The sequence below is a fragment of the Rhopalosiphum padi genome, chromosome 2 (assembly GCF_020882245.1).
Source record: "Rhopalosiphum padi isolate XX-2018 chromosome 2, ASM2088224v1, whole genome shotgun sequence".
Classification (NCBI taxonomy): Eukaryota; Metazoa; Arthropoda; class Insecta; order Hemiptera; family Aphididae; genus Rhopalosiphum; species Rhopalosiphum padi.
The window spans coordinates 22559628-22579837 of NC_083598.1; the positions used below are offsets into that span (position 1 = coordinate 22559628).

At 28.9% G+C, this 20210-nt stretch overlaps 2 protein-coding genes across 3 annotated transcripts in view; one reads left to right on the plus strand and one right to left on the minus strand.

Moving 5' to 3' along the window:
• Positions 1-5364, plus strand: LOC132923524 (sister chromatid cohesion protein DCC1). Its single transcript, XM_060987576.1, has 10 exons — positions 1-164; positions 438-511; positions 575-745; positions 1357-1516; positions 1577-1802; positions 1886-2083; positions 3733-3858; positions 3921-4098; positions 4157-4269; positions 4958-5364. The coding sequence occupies exons 2-9, from the start codon at positions 492-494 to the stop codon at positions 4263-4265; spliced, it is 1188 nt and encodes a 395-aa protein (XP_060843559.1). The 5' UTR covers positions 1-164; positions 438-491; the 3' UTR covers positions 4266-4269; positions 4958-5364.
• LOC132923520 (dorsal-ventral patterning protein Sog) overlaps positions 4280-20210 on the minus strand; it is a 24163-nt gene continuing 8232 nt past the window's right edge. Inside the window, exons 2-15 of one of the 2 annotated variants that reach the window (XM_060987569.1) lie at positions 17659-17762; positions 14735-14867; positions 11407-11454; positions 9799-10022; positions 9583-9737; positions 8914-9121; positions 8603-8829; positions 7679-7773; positions 7311-7597; positions 6950-7195; positions 6589-6871; positions 5800-5933; positions 5412-5732; positions 4280-5088 (exon numbers count right to left, since the gene is read on the minus strand). In XM_060987569.1, coding sequence (XP_060843552.1) covers positions 4978-5088; positions 5412-5732; positions 5800-5933; positions 6589-6871; positions 6950-7195; positions 7311-7597; positions 7679-7773; positions 8603-8829; positions 8914-9121; positions 9583-9737; positions 9799-10022; positions 11407-11454; positions 14735-14867; positions 17659-17762 — 2576 coding nt within the window. In that variant the 3' untranslated portion in view covers positions 4280-4977. Of the gene's footprint in view, positions 5089-5411; positions 5733-5799; positions 5934-6588; positions 6872-6949; positions 7196-7310; positions 7598-7678; positions 7774-8602; positions 8830-8913; positions 9122-9582; positions 9738-9798; positions 10023-11406; positions 11455-14734; positions 14868-17658; positions 17763-20210 lie in introns of those variants that run through there. The other variant, XM_060987570.1, reaches the window with a different exon arrangement.

Genomic DNA, 20210 nt, shown 5'->3' on the forward strand with positions numbered 1-20210 from the left:
TGTGCTATAGGCCTATAACCATAGAACAATTTTATTATATAGTGATATTATTCTGTGATATTATGTTCTGTTGATAACTATAGTTATTGATAGCGACTAGCATGCCATTTAATTTCCCGCTATTTTGTGATTTCTTGACTCAAACCAATAGAGCAGTGTAATCAGTAAGTTGTATATCATAGCCATAATATTTATCATCAAATTAAACAAATGTATCATGTATTAATGTATCAATGATCTACATTCAGTACATTCTACATTATAACTTAGGAATATAATTAAATTATTCTGTCACGAATCAATATAATATAATATATTTTAAGTACCTATATCTTAATTTGTGTATTCTGTCGACTTATAATGATATGTATTTTGTCTAGTCCAACTCTTAGTTCTTTAAAATTATTAGTATAATTATTTTTACATTCGTATTACAGACATTAAGTTTATATTATATTTTTATCAAAATCTAATTAAATCAATTTAAAAAAATGTCTCAAAACGAAATAAGGTAAGTACTAATAATAAAGGTAATATACCAACTAATTTATAAATGATGTATTATGTTTTTCAGTAACTATGTAAGGACTGCTGAAGATGTAAAAAAAGTCATTGAGCATGCAAAACTTTCGGAAAACGATCTTAAACCAAATGTACAACCTATTTATTTTGGAGAGAAGTTTGAAAACTACAAACTGTTGCAGCTAGATGAAAACATTCTTTCAGATCTTAAATGTGGCCAAACGTATGATTTAATAAGTCAATATTATTTTTAAAATTTTAATACAATATAATAATATTTAATATAATTATCATAATAATTTTTTATTTATTTTTCTATTATTGCTTATAGTATTTAACAATATATAAAATAGTACTTTGAAAGTTTTAAAATGTTTTTAGATCAACAGATACTTGTATTTTTACTGGTAAATAAATTAACTCAAATTACCAATAAGAAAGTGAGTATCTGTGGATCTCAAACCATTTTAACATTATCATATTATAAACATTCATAATTCCCATTTTTATTTTATACTATTTGTTAAATATTTTTAAATTTTTAATAGATTTATTTGAATCAAAAGCTCTTTATACTTCTTATACAAACATTTTTTGCAAATAATAATTTAGTTTAATTCTTGATTAGTATTACAACTTATTGACATAAGTAACCTATATTATTTTTTCGTTTACAATATGTTATGTTATAATGTATTATCATAATTTATTATGTTGAAGCTTAATGCCCATTTTTAAATTAATTTGTTAATTTGTTATTAATTATTTAATAGCTATATTTGACATTCTTCTATAGATACCTCCCCTTTTCTTAATTATTTTTTATTATTATAGTGTGGTATTCAAAGGAGATCATAAAGAATCTGCTGTATTATGTACTAAGACTAAGACCTATGATGTTAAAGAAGCTGAAACATCAAATTCAATTTTATTACTTCCTGAATTAACATTTCCGGATGAAGATACCAACACCACAGAACTTACTAGCAGAAAAGTAATTAATTTTGTAAAGCTGGTGATGTTGTAATGAATATTTATAAACTAATTACTGTAGGTAGTTGGTATTTTCCACACATATATTGAAGTGAAACCTTGTAAACCACGTCTTAAAAAGTTGAGAAATCTACTAGAAAAGTGTAGCTACAAAGGATCAGAACTCGAAAAAGAAGTATTGGCATCTAATGAAATGTATACGTTTGAGCATTTATCAGCCAAAATACAAGCTAGCGATGATCAACTAAAAGAAGCTCTCAAAGAAATGGGTGCATTCCAAGTTGATGGTAATACAAACTTAAATAATTCAAGTGACAAAATAATCTATAATAAACTAAGAATAATTCATTTCAAACATTATTTATTCTAGGTAATTGGAGAATACTAGATTTTGAATATGAATGTAGAGCTTTATCATTTTTATTAAATTTGATTGATGAACAGTCATGGCCTTATAATACAATACCTATGGACGAAACTCTTAATATTCTCAGTGAATTATTGCCTCCAGTAATATTGCAACACATCATTGATCATTATAGTACTTGGTGTGTTTCATCAAATTTAAGTAAGTACATTGAAACCTATACATAACGGACTGTCACGGAACCACGATAATTGTCTTTTATAGATAGGTGTCTGTTGCAAACAGGTTTCAATGTTTTAACATATCTGTTAAATGAAAATTGAAAATATTTTATGTATATTATATAAATATTGTACATATTATTATAATCTATCATTTATATACATTTATTCTTCAAAATGTCGATCACTTGCATTTTACTGATGCCAAATTTGAAATTTGTCATCAAGTTTACGGACAAACCGCTAGTCTTTACAATGAATAATGTCCACCTTTTGTTTTAAATTGAAAGATTTATGCGGTACGGTACCATTGCTAAGAAAAATATGTACAACTCTGACTGCGAGCTGATAGAAACTAAATAAAAACATAAGAATTGCTTATGGTTATCTTTTATACATATTACAATTTATTTCTGTTAAATTGTATCTCAACTTTGTAAATTCAATAGGTACTTGCAATTAACGTTATTGTAATCAGTCGTAATCTATGTTTTCATTTGTACCTAATTGCGTTCCGTATTGACGCTGGTTTGTAGTTAAATATAAATATTGGTAGCACGTTCAATGAAAAATATACTCCCTACCCAACAAATCGCTTTCAAAAATTAAAAATAAATGGAAAATAGTGCAATAATGCTTTTTCTAATATGCTGCTATCATTGAGAAAATTATTAATTACAGTGTCTATAAATTTGAGTATCATTTTTGCACAAAAGTACCATTACACTTTCAAGCCAACAAATTCAGGGTTAGCAGCTGCTATATCCTAGAACCCTCTAATGTGTGTCACTGCATATTATATTACATTTAAATTTGAACTAGGATTTTTGTCCATTATAAAATCACTGAAGTAAAATATTAGTGTCCTTATCCGTAATACAAAGAGTCCATTATAGACATTTCAAAATACATTGGAATACAGAGACGTAGCCAGAATTTTTTTATGGAGGGAACTAAATACTTTTAACTTGAGTTATTGAAAATCAAAAACAACAACAAAACAAAAATACTGATAATATATTAACGTTGATTTGCCGCTAACATATTAACTATTTTAAATAATTACAATTTGTAAGATAATTTCCATATTTAAATTTAAATATTTCAAAACAATATAAAAAATACAGCCAATTGGGGGGAGCTATAGCCTCTTTAGCCCCCCCCCCCCTTGGCTACGTCACTGTTGGAATACATATCTTTTTATCGGGAATTGGCAATTTTGTCCATTAAGAGAGGTGTCCATCAAGTCAGATTTCATAGTATATTAATTATAAACATTTTTCATTCTATTAAAAGGTTTTGGTTATTAATTATTATTTTCATATATATATAGCATGCATTATTTTAAACATATTTAAATAATTATATTTGATGTATTTCAATAAATGTACTACTAAATGCACATTTAGAAAATATTACTTTTAATACAATGCATTGGGGTAATTATAAATTAATTATTAATTATCCACATTAATTTTTTGTGGTATTCAAGTTATTTTATATTTTTATATTATGTGCAAATCAATAGTTTATTTTTGCTGGTATTCATAAAATGTTATTCCAATTGAAAATATGTACTTGTATTAGGAATATAATTTATGTATTCATTTATGTTTTGTATTTTTGTAGGTCTAACACATAGATCATTAATTGAAGACAAAGTGTGTAGATTTATGGCTGTTGGACTTTTACGTCCATGTGACAAATTTAATTTAACTGATTTTAAGACAGCCTGGCAAGGAAGTGTTCCAGAAGGTTAATTTATAATTTATAATACTGTATATTGTCGTACCATGTAAAATTGTGTATTTCTCTAGGAATGACTACTAATTTGAAACAATTGGATGGTACAGTTCTTGTTGATCAAACCAGTCATCCACAGACAATTTGTTATTTTAATGAACAAGACTTACCAGATGATATAATCGATAGATTTCAATACTTATTTCAAGTCAGAAGTAAATGGACATTTAACGAAATTCAACCATTTCTCGAGTATTATTTAAAAATAACTAGGTTGTTTCAATTATATTAAAAAATATTGTTTTTATAGAAAATTGTCTACTGATAAATTAAATGTAAACAACTTATTGGCCAAGTATACTAGAGCTACTAATGTGGACGGTGTGCGATTTTATTGTTCAAGACATAGTTCAAAGTAATCAGGTAAAATAAATTAAAGCAATTAATATATTATTTATATTGTATAATAGAAAAATAATCTTTTTTAAAATATATTTATTGTTGCCATGGTAACATAATGTTCATATGAATTTTTCGGTGTCTTAATTCATTTAAAAACTTCAGATTGATATAGCAATAACACTGTTTATAATATACATGCATTAAATTTAACTTAAAAAAAATTCTGTTTAAAGTAAAACAACATATGTAAATAAATATTAATTTTAAGATATATCTATATATGTATAAAAAAAATGTACACATTTAAAAACAAGTTTTTAATAAAATATTAATATGTTTTTGACTTACTAAAATTCAATAAGAGAACAAAAATTACTTATCACGACAGCCAACAATTTTATAATTTAAAATTAAAAAAAAATTACATATTTACAATATTACAGTAAGTTAATATTTTTTTTAAATGTTTACAATTACATTCAATCTTCTTAAATTAATACTGACAATTACATAATATCAGCTACTCATTAAAAGAAAAATAATATATATTATGTATATCAGTCTATGGATTTCGGTAAACAATAATATATTATCATAAGTATAAGACTGCTGATGAGTCTCATCATTATTGTATATAAAAGTTTGTAATATTATTCTGTACCTATTCATCATTACACTTAAATTTTTTTTTTTTTTTTTGTTTATTCAGGAACAATGTATGGTTTATATTTAAAATTTAAATAGTTGACGTTTGTGTCTTCGACAAACAGATTTACAACAAGGATCTGAGCACGAAGACCATTTTGGACATTTTTTACGATCACATCTCACTTTTCCATCCTGAAATAAATTATCATTTAATACTGCAGTAACACATAGTTTTATTCAAAACTAAAATATAAAAACAGTATTAATTTAACTTGGTTGAACTTCAAATACATTACAGTTGATGTTACAGTTATGGAATAAAATATTGTTGATTAATGTGTTAATAATAATTTTATATATTAAAATAATATTTATAATTTATGTACATATAGTTATAAGTTATCTGAAATATGTGAGTCTAAAAAATAATATTTTGAGATTTTATAATAAATATATACTTTTTTTAAATTTAAAATTTAATTCTTTCATTAACTACTACAATTTTTAATACATACTTTGCATTTACAATTGATGCACTTGACTTCACCATGGGAGTATATCTTGGGATGCCATTCTTGACCATTCTCATATGGTCCTCCTACAGGATAACTACAACCACCATTGGTTAATATTTCTATATCTGAACCACTTTCTACATTAACTTGTTGGTCACCCTGAGCTAGTTGAACAAGTGGACCTGTCGGTTTAGAAGTAGTTTGCAAAGTGGACGGACAAACCTTACAACAGGAACGTTTAGTTGGCCTGATAGCCACTCTTTGGTCACATTCCAATGGTGGACAGTCCATCCGTTGGCACTTTATTTTTAATGATGTGTTCTAAAACACATTTAAATGGATAAAATTGTTAAAATTCAATTTTTTTTAACATTTTTGAATTACTAACATTACAATGACATAGTGTACAAGTGTCAAACCCGTTTGGAGGTAAATATGGATGCCAACTACTGCCAGCTTGAAATTGCTGTCCAGCTAGCAAACAAGAGTTTGTTGAAATGTTTTGATTTTCATATACATTATCTAATGAAAAAATAAGTATAAGCAGTCGTATTAACAGTAAATTTTTATAGTGCACGCATTTTTGTACACATCAAAACCTATACCATTATTGTGTTGTGTCGAAAAATTGTTTAGAATATTTTACCGAAATTTGTTGTCTTCGTCTTACGAACATACATCGAAGAAAAATTGCGTTAAGCAGAACCAATTTTATAATTTTATGTTGTTTGATAGTGTATGTAAAATATTATAATTCAAAAATTTTCATAGTCATAAGTTGTTTAAAAATAAAAATATCGCATAAAACCAACGGACAATCAGATGTAATGTGCATAGTCTTAAACTTTAATTATATAGATAAAAAATTTACTCTAATAATAGGCAGTCTAATAAGTAACATTTGATAGGTACCTTTTGTTTTCACCTGTTTGAATCACGAGGCAGGGAGGGAAATTATAGATACCCAAAATAAGTAACAAGCTAACAACATAAAATTGGTTTGATTCTGCTAAACGAAAATTTCTATACTGTAAAGTATATGTAAAGCGGAGACAACGTATGCGGCTGTGACGAAACTCTAACGAATAAGATTTAGCACAACAATATCTATATTAACCCCTTAAAAATACTTGCGCTAACTTCATCTCAATTTGAGATTCAAGTATTTAATATTTACCTTCACACGTTGGACAACACATTCCTGGTTTGGCCGAAGGCATTGGACACTGAACTACTGGACAAATTATAAGATCACATATTGCCCTACCATAATGGCAATTACACATGAAACATTCGTCTACTGTGGATGTCCATTGAGCGCCATGTTGATAGTATTTTTGACCATGTAAACAACTTAAGTGTGACGTATGTGGATGGTCTGACTCGTCGTCGTTCATGAGTATATTGTTTGAATCGTTATCGCCCGCGTCTCGAGTATAACAAACTGCAGGAACATTAACCTGATAATAATAATATGTAGGTAAAGTAATAAGTAAAAAGAGCAGAAACGATTTCATTTACTCAACAAAATAACTAACATGTTTCCATTCGGTTTTTAGTATGGATTGTCCCAGTTTCGGATCCCACAGGTCCACGTGTACGATGTTAACATTGAGTCGTAATAATTCTTCTTGGCCTAAGCCGATAGTGTACCCTTCGAGCGTCGGCCCCTCAAACTCCTCGAGAAGTCTTCTGAACACCGGTGCCCCGGGAAGTAAAAGCGGCGAGTCTTCGATGTATAGTTCAAAGATTCGATTTTTGACGTTGGAACCGGAGAGGACGACCTGTCGATTTTTTATCGTGATTATATAGCTGGCTGCAGTGCTGCACAGTCGTACAGATGAGCTTGTATGGAATATTAACGGCATTATGTAATAAAATATAATATCATAAGCTCACTTCGTATTGCAGCGTGCAGTCGGGGTCTACGGTTATCCACAAGATGCCGACCATTGACCGTTCGTCCGGGCTGGACAGAAGCATCGCGCCTGACGTGTCTCTAGCATCAGCCACGGGTCTCCACAGAAATCGATTCTTAAAGCCGGACGACGCACTGAACAAGCTCAACTCCTCGGCGTACAATTGCTCCAGGTGTACTGGGCCCACGGTAGACACTGTCCCGTTGCTCCAGTTTTGGACAATGGTCTCGGATATATCGAGAGCCGACACACGGGATTCGCTAGAAACTGCACAACGCAGGGGAAAATTAAACGATCGTGTTTAATGGGATTGCGTTAAATCGAGTGCATCTATTTTTGTAACCTTACCAATAGCCAACTCAGTGACTGCGTTATTGTCAAATTTAACACGATACTCCAACGCTCCGTCCTTATTAATAAACGCCCAAGCCACGCCACAGGTCCTGCCAAAACGCATTAAAAACAAGAGCATTATTCAAAACAATCGGAACCACGCCAGATAGTTATAACAGCTAAGCGAATAATTTATTTCCGAGCGTAATCGCAGAACATATCTCAGCCGCCGCTGCCGGTCGTTGTAGAAAACAGAGTAACAATGTAGACAATTTGAATCATATGGTATATGCACTTTGTTGTTAATGACACGCTAATATACATATATAATTAAGTGAAATTTTACGACTAAAATACTGTAAATATTTACTAATATTTTCACTTTTTCTCTTGGAAAATGTGCGTGATATACGCGTAGGCACTTACTCGGGTGAACGACTGGCAAACAGTACGATTATAAGATAGAACTACCATTAGCGACCAACTGCACTATTTTCAGTCATCCGCGTGAATAATTTAAGTGACACGAGGTCATTCACACGTACGGTCAACCCATTATACAGTTTACAACTTTCATTTCGTGCAAAATGTATTGGTATATTATATAGTGGTTTTGTTGAAGACGACGAACCGTATTATATATATATATATATATTAAATTATATAGTTTCCCTTTCAGAGGAAGTGTGTCTTTTCCGTGTTTTGCCAAATTGATCACAATGCAATGCCAAGAGTATTTTTAAAATGATTGTGTGTCCGGTTTTTTACTAGTACACACGGTCGTGCGAATTAAATTTTGTGCAATAATGCACGAGTGCATTTTATGGATATCGCGCAATAATTCACAAACGCCCGGCGCGTGGCAATCATAACACACGTATCACTATATATGAGTGTATGACACTGTATTGTCTGTATTAACACTATAATTATACACACCTATCTTTTTTGGAGTCAATTTGATGGCCATTGGATACGACTAGCGTCTGATAGAGGTCGCAGAACACCCGGGGTACCACGAGTCCCTGCAACTTGAAACCCGACTGTTTGGCTTCCAGAGTGACGACCACGTCTCGTTTGGACAACGCGTTGAGGTCGGAAAACGTGACGGGTGATCGTAATTCGATGACGATCGTACCGTTCGTAAGCTTGTCTACTCTTATGGTCTGCAATCATTGGTTAAAACCAGGAGATTATGATATCAGATGTCTATCAGGTCTTTCGGTCGAATATTTAATAATTGCACGTACCTCTTCTATGATGGCGCGTTCGTTTCCGGCGTATTTCAATTTGACTAGGAACAATCCGCCGTCTTGACTGGCGAACGGGCCACTGAACATGATTTGTACGTGTATGGACGGTGATATGGTCGATATGGACACAATGCTCGTACCGCCGGAGTCTCGGGCGTCGCCCGTGAGGAGCGAGCTGAATGCCTCCGTGTCCAGCGCTCTAAACCTACGTTAACTTTATTAATAATAATACATAGAACAAAATAAATGTTATAATATTTTAGGCTCAAATACATTGTTGGGAAGGAGCTGCTCAACCCCCAATTTTTTAACCGCTTTTAAAAAAATGATACATAATATATAGGTATATGATTTATAATTTTTATAAAAATCGATGTCGAATTGCACTTTTATGATAACGTAATAATGATAAATTAAAAATGTTTTGTTTATATTAACAACGATATAACACATACTATTTCATTTTTTTACTTATGACCCTGTCCCCCCAACGAAAAAAATAATATAATTTAAACTTCCTGCAACAATACAAAATAGTTCCCTAAAAATATATTGTTTTTGAGTAAGTATTAGCCGCGGAATAAATTAAATTTTTTCATTGGCTATATTTTTGTAATCACACAGTACGTATCATTATTAAATATGATTGTGCCGTAATTAGCTTACCTGTAAAGAGAGCCACCGATAATAGCCGTGTCCCAGACTAGTGATACGGATATCTTTTCCTCGCGTAATAATCGCTTGTAGTCTTTGGATACTCGTCGCCAGACTCCGCAAATTTTGTTCGTCAGGTTTTGGTAGGAGGTGCCTGATAGCAATGCCTAAATCAATACGATTAGATTTATTCTCCACAACCTGATTACATCAGAATTTAGGACTTACGATTTCTTCAATTATGTTGCCATTGGTGTCGATGAACTGCACCATTCTAGGTCTGTCAGGTTTGTTGGTATAAAATGAAAAATATAAATGTTTTCTGTAGAACGTAAAACGTCCGGTTGCCACATAGTCTAATCCCATTTCTTGCATCGAAGTCGGTGGAAAATCCATTTTCTTGAGGTCATTACTTGATTTTGTTGATTGACCAGTCAATACCGCGGCAAAATCTGTGTAATATATTAATATAAGTATAAACAGGGGCGTGCCAAGACATTTTTTTCGGAGGGGGTTCGTTATTTTTCCGCATATATATTATATTATGGACAACTTTTATTAATAATTATTTTATTTTTCATGAGGAGGGGGGGTGAACACTCTCCCACCCCCTAAGGCACACCCCCGAGTATAAAATTATTCATTTTGTGATTATTTTAGTGTATTCGACTTTAAGTATGTCTATTGTTGGATGATAAACCATAAACCAAATTAAAATACACGAAACAATACATATACGTATTATAGTTTTATTAAAACGTTTATATTTTAATATTTTATTACTGTTTTATAGTTCCATATTTTGATATTAAATATAAATATACATGTAAGTGTATATATAAGTCCTATATAAGTTGTATAGGTAGTTTAAATTTATGTTATTATTTCATTATAGTAATCTATATAATTCGTCCATTCGTTTACTATATTCATAATTCATATGCCTTGTATAGTTGTATGTACATAATATATAGATACCTAGTATATTTGTTTATCTTATTTATTATATTATGTATAAACTGAATATTTATATCGCATATGGCATACCTAAAGTTAAATTGTTATATGAGGTACTATCTAGGATTAAATAGTTGAATACGTTTGTAGTTTTTAGATATTCTTTGGATGATTCGTTCAAATATTTTATCTATTAATTATCTGGGACTGGGAAGCACATTAGCAGACAGTTGACGTAGTTACTACGCTTTACACTCCATACAAATTATCACATTCTGTGGTCGCGCCGACATGTTTAAACTATAAGAAAATTTACAAATACAAATTGTTTTCAAAACCACCTTTTAAATTTTGCTATAAAAACTCCACACGAAACATTACTGATTTCAACCTACTTTATAGTATAAATTATCATAAATTTATACATTAATTTATTAATTCAATAATTCGCTATTATTACCAACTTAATAAATTATAGGATATAGTAAAATTTTAAAAGTGGGCTTTAGAATATGTATATGCATATAACATATTATATAATAGAATTAACTTTTCTACTAATGTCTGTTACAACATTTTTGTTAATGTACCACCATCCAAATTTTTAGATAGGTCCTATATACTAATAATTATATATATTAATCACTTATTAGTAACCGTAATTTCCATTTTAACTAAGGGAAGCTTAATTTTTAAATAATATTTATTAATTTAATTTGCTCGCAATTTTGAATCAAACAACTGGTTTTTATCGAAGGTAGGTATATACTCAGCGGCGCGGCGCAGTGAAATTATAATGTAATACCTATAAATGGCATTTTATTGTCTACACTTGACTAATATTGTACGTGGATATCCAAGTCATGAAATTATACTTACGTTTCATGCTTTTCTCTTCTTCGTCCGGTGGATCTTGAACAAAGTCCTCTGAAACCAATAAAAATACAATAAATACATTGTTTTATATATATTTATAAATGGTGCAAGGCAAAACCAACAGAAGAAGATTTAAGGACTATCATAATACATCTATGGCCAAGTTGTATTATAATGATCTCGACATACATTTAATATAATATATATATGCAAGTATAGTAAGTATATACCTATTATATTTGTACATATCATATTATATATAAGAGTTTTATATTCATGTATATATAATCCGCATTAAACCTTGGTGGCGGCCCGTCTGTCCGTCTATATTGCCAAAGTATTTGCGCACGCCAGACTATTTTCGTCGTCATTTGGAACGTCATAGAGAGTAGGTATATAGCGGTAGTACAGCGTATCGAGAATATTGTGTATAAGGGAAACTGACGACATTCGGACATAATATATATATATTAATCGAGTCTCAAAAAAATCAATAATTTTATATTATTTTATTGTAAAACAAAATTTAGAACATCAAAGGCTAAATACCGTCGACCAAAAGTAAACAATTCTAATTATTACAGTTTGTAACCATTCTATCATTCGAATGAATTTGTAAATTCTTTTGTATATCATATGAGCAATGTTTACATAGGTATGCTATCAATTTTATGCTAAAATTAATTTTATTACAAAATTATTAAATTGGTATCCTATTGTTTAATAATAAAATCTCAATAATTTTTATAATATAAATTCGTTAATCGTCATACATTTCAATTTAATGTGTTTGAGAAGTCAATATTGTGGTGTTTACCTACGTATCTATACCATTAAAGTATTGAAGATTATTATTAATTTGGTTATGCCCTTAAACGTATAGAGTACATATTACAAACAAAATTTAATTATTTATTAGATTCAGCTACAATAAAAATATAATTTGTACATGTATATATAGTTTATACCTATTATTTTATACCTAACAAAATTAATATTTACGTTAAAATAATGTTCAGTAAGTAAATATGCAAATACGCAATTGATCAAATAGGTTATTATTTAAACCTAATAAACACCTACTTAATACCTAAATAGATTATATATTTTGTTAATGGTATTATTATTTGAGTATACTTAAAGTGATAAATAATTTAAACTATGTAGTGAACTAGTAAAAATAATAAAGTATGAAAAACAAGTAGTACCTCCTTTTTAAGTACAAAGGTACTTTTTGGTAATGTGTCTTTTATAAATATAATTATATATAATGATATTATGACTTCACGTTTAAAATTTTTCATACTGCCTATACATGAATACTATATAGAGTAAAGATTTAAAATATGTACAATAATTAAGTTAACTTATTTATATTTTAAAAGGGTTGATAAATTATTATCGTTTATTTAAGTTCTGAATACGTTTTACGTAATCTCCATTTATCTAAATATATTTAGAACTTTTAGAAGGTTAAATATAAAATTATTGTAAAGTTACTTTAAATATTAAACCTTGTTCAACCTATATCATATTAGTTTGAATTTCGCAGATATGTGATTAATGCCATAAGCCCATAAATTAAACAAATAATTTGTTCAACATTTTCTTTGTTTTCTCACTTCTAAGTCAGTGGAAACGAAATTAACTATAATTAAATCCAATATTTGAGTTCTTCAGATCAAACTACCAATAATGAATCATCTTATAGTATTATAAATTAACTTTAAATTCATAAAATATTATTTATTGATTTTAAAATCCAAAACTTTAATATATTGCAATTATTTGGTTTATTGTCATGGTTCCTCAAACCTAACACTATTAATATTTTAATAATTTTGTAGACTATAGGTATTTATTATCAACTCTGCGCTATATAAGTATATAAATGAAATAATATATTTTTAAGCATACTGAAAATATACGAATGACATACTAAAATAGTTTAATTATTTCTCTATGAATATATTCGTATATATATATATATATATATTATTACAGCTACTGCTAAAGTGACAATAATGAGTATTGTATAACACGAACTAGGCAACTTCGGGATTAAAAACTAAATAATGTAACAAAAGCATAAAAATGCATTTTTTTATACCTATTTCATAATAAGTTATAGAAAATATTTCTCAATCACATTGTAAGACTATATATGATAAAGTTCCAATAATAAGACTTTAACCAATATCCAATACACACATTATACTTTATATATTTTTACGAATACCAGTATTATACATATTATACTTCCAGGTCTTTATAAAAAACCAATTGAAATTCGCTCTTATCATTTTACTAATATGGCGTTTTGAGCCATGACCTAATGTCCATAGCGGCACAGCATTAGTAAACTAGAAAATATAGGCAATACTGGTAATAGGTATTATGCAGAACACGTTTTTAAAATTATTGCATTTTTTCTTATACATTTATAAACATAATTGTCACATTATTGTGTCATATTGTTCTTATTTATTAATTCACGAAGGTCATTCATTAGAAATGGTTTAATCGAAATGGATAGAAAAAAAATGTCACATTATCTGTTTACATGCCAAACAATGCTAATTGTACGTTAGTGCATAATTAAGCTAATAATATATGCATCCCTCCCTTGAAAAATAATTCAACAATAGAAATTTCTATCAATAAACAGCATTCTATACTGGAATTCAGAATAAAATATTTTTGGAATGTTGTCGTCGACAATTTAAACTACAAGAAATCGATTTAATTTCAAATTATTTCAGATAACTATTATTACTTATTAGTATTATTTTAAAATAATTATAAAAAATACTAAATGTAGCCGTTGAGAAAAATAATATAGGTTTCTAAACAATTATATAGTTCGTGTATTCGTATGGCAACACACATTCATACATTTATATTGATCATTATTTTATTACTATATAATTTGAATATTAAGTGTTGATATTTGTACTAATTATTGGTTGGATTACAAAATAATAAATCCATAAAAATCTGATTTAAATAAAATAAATCCATGCACATTGACATTAATCACATAATGTATGTTCTATGATGATTTTTATTATTATCAACTTTATACTAATTTTCAAGCGTAACATGTCTTAAGTACTTTAAATTATACGCAAATGATATAGAACAAACAACTTACTATCGGCTGTATACTATACTATACGATTTATATAATAATATAAAATACACTAACATTAGATCTACCACATACTTCATTATTTTTTTTAATATATTCAATAAATGCCCATAGTATTCCAAATGCGTATAATATGATATGTAGTATGTTATGAAATTAAGTTCAAACGAAATATCTTACTGGCATCTTCTCCTGGGCATGATTTGCAACATTTTCCTGGCAATAATATAGGTTCTTCACAGTTGGGTTTAGGGCAATCATTTTTTATGTTCCGACATTGCACCCGGCCAATAATTCTTCTTTTCTTTTGAACCTGAATAATGTGTAAAATAATAGATAATTACGGGTTTCATAATTTATTGATATAATTATAGGATGTAGTTTTTATAAATGTATAAGTATAATGTATTAATAATTAATAAATATAAGTATAATATTATACTTAAGATATTAATCGGAATTTGGATCTCTACGTATATAGGTATAATAGCCAATAGGTATATAAATATTAAATATATTGCTATAGTATTCATAACATAAATATAAATCATATAATTTTCGTGTTCTGTACTTATATACTATGTACCACCAAGGCATTAACAATCACACAATTTTCCAAAAAACGAACACTTCATAACAATTTTTTTTCAAATAAATTCATTTTTTAATCTTATCATATATATTATTTATACATTCAGAATATTGTATATGTTATTTTGGCTGAAACTCAGTATGGCGAAATAATAATAATTATTTTAATTATATCATACTTGTTAGAAGGTAATTTCGCAATACTATTATACTAATTATTGTTATTTTGCCAATACTGACATATATACGTATTCAAAATACATATTTACTATCGAGTTATAAAAATAATATTATAGATTTATTAAATATACCTATTCAAGATAAACAAAAAAAAATATTTTTTTATTAGTATATGTATTTAGTTGGAACATCAGGGATGTACCCAAAGAGGGGTTTGCGGATCTGGACCTCTCCTGTTGATGGCAAAATTTAAAATTCTTAAGGCGCAAACCATTGATTGTACAATACATTTTATATGTTAGAAAAAAATTGGACCCCCTGCACTTTGAAAAATTCTTATTGTTCTGTATTAATAATCTGAAAACATGATTAGGATATGAATTGCAAAATTTGTACTCTATGAGACAAAAAACTAAATCTATAAAATACATAATTATAATTTTATGTTTTCTGTTATTAATATAATATAGCATATTTATAATAATTATAATTTGAAAATAAATATATTAATGTATACTCGTTTACCTGTTGGTTATTACTTAGTACTAAATACTAATACCTACTAAACCTACTTATATAATAAGAAAATCGTGTGGTTATAGGATCACGAATTTCTGGCATAGTAGCGGGTAGGTACATATAATAATGCCTGCAGATAATTGTAAACATCTATTAAAACGAACGTGATCCGATGATTTGTTATAACCGCACATAAATAAACAAATATTATATACCTATAGTCTATGCATACATGTATACAAATGTAACTTGGACATAAAGTAGGTATGCGGCGCGTGTGCGTGTCATGAGCTTCTTTTTTAAATTAGCGAAATTATTATGTATCGTAACGGTCGTCGGTCATTCATATTATACGAATACATATTATAAATATATACACACACACACACACACACACACATATATATATATATATAATATATATATAATATAATATAAGTACCCTCTACAGGGCACGACCATGTACACAAACACGTATAAATATAGCTGGCACCCACCTATATAGCAATAGCAGTAGCTACCTGTATTGACCTGTACACGTGATACGACGAAATTATCTGAAATCGATGACTATAAAACGCATGCGAGTCCTCGTCGCGCGTAAGTACCGTACGTATCTTTAGCGTTCGCCCAAATACTACAAGTCCGCCATAGCAGTCTTGTGTGCCTATATATATGTATATATGTACTGCAGTAAGTATATGGGATCTGCGTATCTATATATAATATGTTATGTATTATTATTGCGTACCAACACACCTCGGCGGTTCTTCTTGTGTGCAGTTTTTTAACGGAATTTTGTTCTCTCTCTTTCTCTCTCACTCTCTCTCTCTCTCTCTCTCACTGTCCGTATCGTTTTTTTACCGTAAATATATTTTATGCGCGCGCGATGACAGTCACGACGACGCGTGTAATAATGCGCGCGCGTGTGCAATGTGTGTGTATATTTCTTCTTCTTTTTTTTATTTATTTTTTTTTTATACACATATATCGTCGTCGTCGTTATTCACGAACATCGGCTTTCTATATCGGCGGCGACGGCGGCGGCGGCTTCGATCGATTGTTCTCCTCAGCCGTCGCGCGACGATGGAATGCGTGAATCCGATCTCGTCGATTGTTTGGACGCGCGCGCGCGACACACAATAATTGAACGACGGCGGCAGACGCGACCGGATCACGCGATACGCGAGCGCGCGCATAATTAGAATAATCTTCGCCAAGCGGTCCGTCGGACATCCCGAAAAGTGTCTGCTGATGTTGCCGCCGCCTTTTTCCTAAATACATATTATGTACGCCGCGCGCCCGCCCTTAGGCCCACACAACCTCATTCCATCACCACACTCGTTCGCCAAAACAATATAACAAATAATAATAACAATAATAATTATTTATAATTTACACAATATAATATGCACACACACACGCACACTATATGCGCTTCGACTACGATGACGCCGCTGCCACACCATATTATAATCACTCTGTGTGAATAATACATTAATATACGTATAGATACCGATATAATATACACGATATAGGTAGGTACATTATGTATTCTGCACCGCACCGGTACATTATTATAAACGCGACACGTACACTGTACAAAGGTATTTTTTTTTTTAATTTTTTTTCATAATGTAATGAGGACGATAATAATAATAAATACCTCAGTGTAACAAAAAAAAAATCCGTAGGTATATATACGAAAACGTGATTATTTTCATACACGGAGATTTATACCGGTGACATTATATTATTATGTATAAAATATTGTTACTATTATTATTATAACACTACAAGTGTCGCACACTTACCTGAACGCATTCGCATTTAATACAGTACATGACACCGAAAGGTGGTCCCAAGTCCGCGAACCAAATGGACCCGATTTCTTTGAGCTGTTTGCCAAACTGGCATTCTGAAAATTACAAAAAAAAATATTGACAAAATTAAATTGTTATAATAACAATTCTATTGAATAGAGCAATAGTAGGGTATCATTTGCAAGTATATTTTGGTGTTGCGGGTAGGTGTATAATATGAACAAAATATATGGAGTTGAATGTTCATAATATTTATTACTAAATATTATATAAATGTTTCGTTAATTACTACTGTTTATAGTATATCTATATAGTATTCACTTTGATTTAATAAACAGTGAGATTTACTTAAATTGTGCACGATATCTGTTTGTATCGTTGAAAATATAACATTTTTCAATACATACATAATAATATAATAGGTGGGCCACTATTAGTTTTTGATATCCAGTGTTAATTTTATTTTTGACATGGTATACCTACCATAGCTCATACAGTAAATTAGAAATATAAGCTGATTATCACTAAAATTATTGATTAAAAAATAGAATAAACCAATATTGTACATAGTATTATACTTATAAAATATATTTTTAGTTTTATAAACATTTTTTTATGTAATAAATTAACCTAATTAAAAATAACGATTAAATAATTCTATGACTTTTTTTAAACTTTAACTAATTTTTTCGTAGTTAAATAGTACTCCAAAGTAAATATTTCATTTAGCCCTGTGGCTCTTAAGTCTGGACAAAAAAAAATAATGCAAAAGGTTTCATCGTCACGGCTTTACCCATATACCTTTAATCGATGATTTTGTTTCTCCTTAGCTAAAACTCCTTTTTTTTCGATTAAGCTAATCCTACTTTTGTACAGTGCATTATATAATTAAACCCAACTACCTATATTAATTTGAAACATAATTTATTACACCATTATAACTTATAATCTATTGTATGTCGTTCGTATAACGAGTAATAAATTAAATATTATACTAATGGTCTCTGCTACCGTTGTATATAAGAAATCAATAAAAATAAATGTACCTATATTACATTATATCAAACAAAACACATACCATGGTCTACGTTGCACTGTTATGTTAGTATTTCTACATTTATACTCTAAATAGGTATACAATAATATAACATTATACTTCAGCCGAAACGTTTAGTTAAGTTAATTCAAATTAAATTCTTTTGTTGTTAGAATATAACAGAATATAACATACTTAATTACATATATCACTTTGGTGTGTATACGTTAAATATATATTTGAAGCATTATGTGATATAGATATATATAGAGTATATTAATATTATTTATTTTAATTGATTTTATACACAGTGGCGTCGAATTGTAAAAAGAATTTAATGAAGGAAGGAAAAAACAATTATTGAGAGTTATCTACGTATCCACTGCCCACAACAATACATATTTTAATTTATAACCATTATTATAGGTAAAATAATATTGTATTTTTATTAAAGATACTAAGGTTCTATCAACTGCCACAATTGTGTAGCATTACACTACTATTAGGTACCTAAAAAGTAATGTGCCAAGTCTTGATTAATTTTCTACTAATTACAGCTCTAAAAACAAAAAACCACCCACAATCCTTGAAAATTAATTGAAACAGTGGTTTTACTGTGTGTAGTATACTAGTGTGCATTATATTATAATACACAACTACCTATCATGTATATGATACAAATGATATAACACAAGAAACAACTAATAACATGAAATATTATCAAAAAATGCGAATCCAGTTTGAATATTATAGTATTATTTAGGTATAATACGAGTATGATTATAAAAAATATTTATTATTTATTTAAAAACTTTTTAGTTTATTTGATTATAATAAAATCCGAAAGTCTTATAAAACTATAAAAAAAAACCCTTTTTCAATTAATTTAACTTAATTGATTTATTTTTTTTTGGTGGTGGGATCAAAAACTAAAAAATATTTTTATTACAGAAGTTGCCATTATAATTTATTACTTCATCAACCATAAATATATAAACATTTTAGTCGTTCATATACTATATAGGTAGGTACCTATATTTTTTACACATGGTAAAATAAGGTGTAAACATGGTGATATAGAAATAGAAATTTATTGTTTTAAATAAAAAATTAAAAGATAATATATTTATACTGTAAGGCAATAGTACAATTATATTCTGATTATAAAATTCGCATTTACTCAGATTATTTTAATGCTCACTTCCGTATACAAATAAAAAAATTGAAACATGCTTGTATCTACTTTATCCAAAAACAAATAAAATTTTGATGGAAAATTTCTTTATAATCGGCTCTGAATAAAATTTGCTACACTATGTTCTGATCAATTATATGAAATTATTGAAATTGTTTAAAAAACGCGTTTTTAATACGAAATTAGGCTTTTATAATAAACTATAAGACTCTTGTTCTACAAGCGTTCACAGACTATACATATTATAAACAATTAGATGCCTTATAAGTGACCCATATTTGTTACCACTCATCATCAGCATATGTTTAATTA

Excerpts from the sequence above, each read along its gene's own strand:
- LOC132923524 (XM_060987576.1), top strand. The coding sequence starts at position 492 with ATGTCTCAAAACGAAATAAG. Across the intron at positions 512-574 it reads ATGTCTCAAAACGAAATAAG|TAACTATGTAAGGACTGCTG; the intron begins GTAAGTACTAAT and ends TATGTTTTTCAG. Across the intron at positions 1,803-1,885 it reads GGGTGCATTCCAAGTTGATG|GTAATTGGAGAATACTAGAT; the intron begins GTAATACAAACT and ends TATTTATTCTAG.